The 2,641-nt window shown below is 35.6% G+C and overlaps 1 protein-coding gene across 1 annotated transcript; it reads left to right on the top strand.

Moving 5' to 3' along the window:
• Positions 1-449: 449 nt before the first annotated feature.
• On the top strand, positions 450-1,855 carry skl (sickle). The gene has a single exon (XM_014238047.3). It carries the CDS (start codon positions 785-787, stop codon positions 1,364-1,366), a length of 582 nt encoding a protein of 193 aa, XP_014093522.2. The 5' UTR covers positions 450-784; the 3' UTR covers positions 1,367-1,855.
• Positions 1,856-2,641: the final 786 nt, after the last annotated feature.

Here is a 2,641-nt window from a genome sequence, read left to right as displayed (position 1 = left end):
ATTGGCGGTGGTAGTTGGTATGGTCATGGTGGTAATAGTATTTGTGTTGCTGACAGCGTTGGTATTGGTGAATTGGGGTGAGTTTATTTGTGGCTACGGAAGTATCACAGGGATAACACCGCATGACACGTGAGTTTGCGAGCTGAGCGAACTACTTAAATGAGAGCGGCGGAGAGAAGATGCGGCGGTCGCGTGAACAGCAGTGTTGGATATTGAAAGTACTTATGAGTAAGTGGTATGAGCATTACAATTGGTAATAAGATTGGGAGCTGGTGGTGGTGGTTTTGTGAATTGATGAACACACACCCCGAATACCAACTGTCGCATTGCCTGACAGTCACACTGTCTATTTATTTTATTGGCTCGTATTGCTTGGCTTACTGATTACATGCGAGTTGGGTTTTTGAGTAGAAATTTTTGTGGGTTACAGAGCACATGCCGTGCGCTACATGCCACAGTCGTGCGTGTACACTGCTGCGAATCACTATTACCGCCAAGTAGCGCGTATAGAGTAAACTTGATAGCACCTCGAGTACAATATTATTATTTCACGTAAATTTTCGAGTATAAATACGCGTGCCTTTACTAGCGGTACTTCAGTACGACAAGCGTTACGCTGCTGAGTGGACGCATCTAGCGCTTGAATCGAAGTCAATAGGAAGTGCGTGTGTGTATAATTTTGTGAATTTTCAAACGAAGCGCAGAAAATACGAAATTTTTTACGACAAACTTTTTCGATAGTTAAACTTTTTTTTTTGAGAAATAGAAATATTATAAACGAAACATGGCTATACCTTTCTACGAGCCACGGCAGCAGCCCTCAACTGAGTGTGATCAAATTGACGGACATTTTCCGCCAGCACCGAGCAGTCAGTCCGTGCCATTGCCGACGGCAAATCTTAGTGCGCCAATGCCCACAAATCAAGCGTCGACTAGCGGAAGTACAGCAGCGCCTATATTAGTAGCCACTGCTACACCAACGGCTTTTTCCAGTGCGTTCACAACTGCTTCGGCAACACTTCCAACTTCTGCAAATGCCAGTTCAAGCGCGTCTTCGAATTTAATTCCTGGCACTACCGCAGCCACAGCAACTTTTTCGATTTCATCTACAAATCCAGCCACCGCCGCTTCCTTGTCGTCTAATTCGCATTCTAACAGTTCCTCCGAAACTTCACATCCGTCTTCAGCCGCTTCCACGTTGGAGCCGCTACCTTGGAAGCTGCTTGCTGTGGCTATGTGCAAAGCTTTAAAACAATATTACCAACAAACTGGTTCCGCAGACGTTTTCACCACCGCTGTCATCGAGATATCGCCCAGCGGTGTTGTTGGTGGTGCACAAGAACAACCGTCAGCTGCCGGCAATTAGAGATTTGCTAATCGAAAAGAAGTTACTACAATTTTACGTTCCTGGTCGAGGGGTCAAAGGCATTTCATGTGCCCAGTGTACTGTGTGGTAAAGCTCCGGAAAAGCGCAATTGTGATTATGAGAAACTCCGAAAATTTGACGGATTCCGAGAAAAAACTATGTAATATTGTATGTCCGTCGGTAAAATGCTGATTTAGCGGAGCTCAGAAGCTATTTTATGAGAAAGCAAATTATTGCAATGAATTGTGAGATATAAGCATAATTGTGATAGCGTTTATGTTTTAAGAATGAAAAGTTTCATTAGATTTAATTAAGAACCAAGCAGAATAATTAAAATAAAGCTAGCATAGATTTTTGTAACTAAATTATGAAATAGCATAATTTTTGATGAGGTTTACAGAAAAAATTTTCACACTTCAAATATGTTCGAAATCTAATATATATTTTTAATTTTTATTTTTGAAAGTTTATTTAATTTATCACAGTGTAGTCTCAAAAATTTTTCCACATGCCATTAAAAGCTTGGGTTTATGTAAAAATAATTAATTTTAGACATTTAATTGGCGCCAATAATTTCAAAAGAACTGAAGAATTATTTTTAAGATACTATGTAAATACTAAAATATTTTAAAAATATATAATTAATATTCATAAATTTATTTATAAGTAAGATTATTTATGACTTCAAATTTAATAAAAACAAAGTATTGAAAATTTAACTTTTGTTTCAAAAATTCTTTTAATTTTAATTGGGCGTTTATTACATATTTGAAAATAAAAATAAAAATTGCAACATTTTTCAAAAGTTTCAAAATTTTCCAAAAAATATTACAGTTGTTCAAAAAATTTCGAATATCTCAAATTTTTGTTCTTTATTCTTTCTAATTTCAACTATTAATGAATACAATTTTTAAGAAAAAGCATTATTAGAAAGAAATTTGGATTTCGTTTTTTTCGGACAAATTCCATACTTTTTTTGAATAATATGTTCCACCTAAGTTTAGAAAAGACCACAGATTTTTTTACAAAAACCAATCCAAATTGTGCGTTTTGAAAATTATATTGAAAGATATCTTAATGTAGCCAATTATCGAAATTCGGTAAAATGTATTTTCAGCCACGGCAAATACCAAATATTCATTTTCATTTCATAATCTTAAGAAAACAATTTCATTTCGACACAATAATAATTATTACAATGTTTTTCTAAATTTTTGACAAAATAACATCATTTTTTGAGTGATTAACTATTTTTGTGTAACTAGTGTTCTGTTT

The sequence above is a fragment of the Bactrocera oleae genome, chromosome 6, assembly GCF_042242935.1.
Source record: "Bactrocera oleae isolate idBacOlea1 chromosome 6, idBacOlea1, whole genome shotgun sequence".
Lineage (NCBI taxonomy): Eukaryota > Metazoa > Arthropoda > Insecta > Diptera > Tephritidae > Bactrocera > Bactrocera oleae.
The sequence above is the reverse complement of the archived record's forward strand: the minus strand, read 5'-3'. Positions and strand labels throughout refer to the sequence as shown.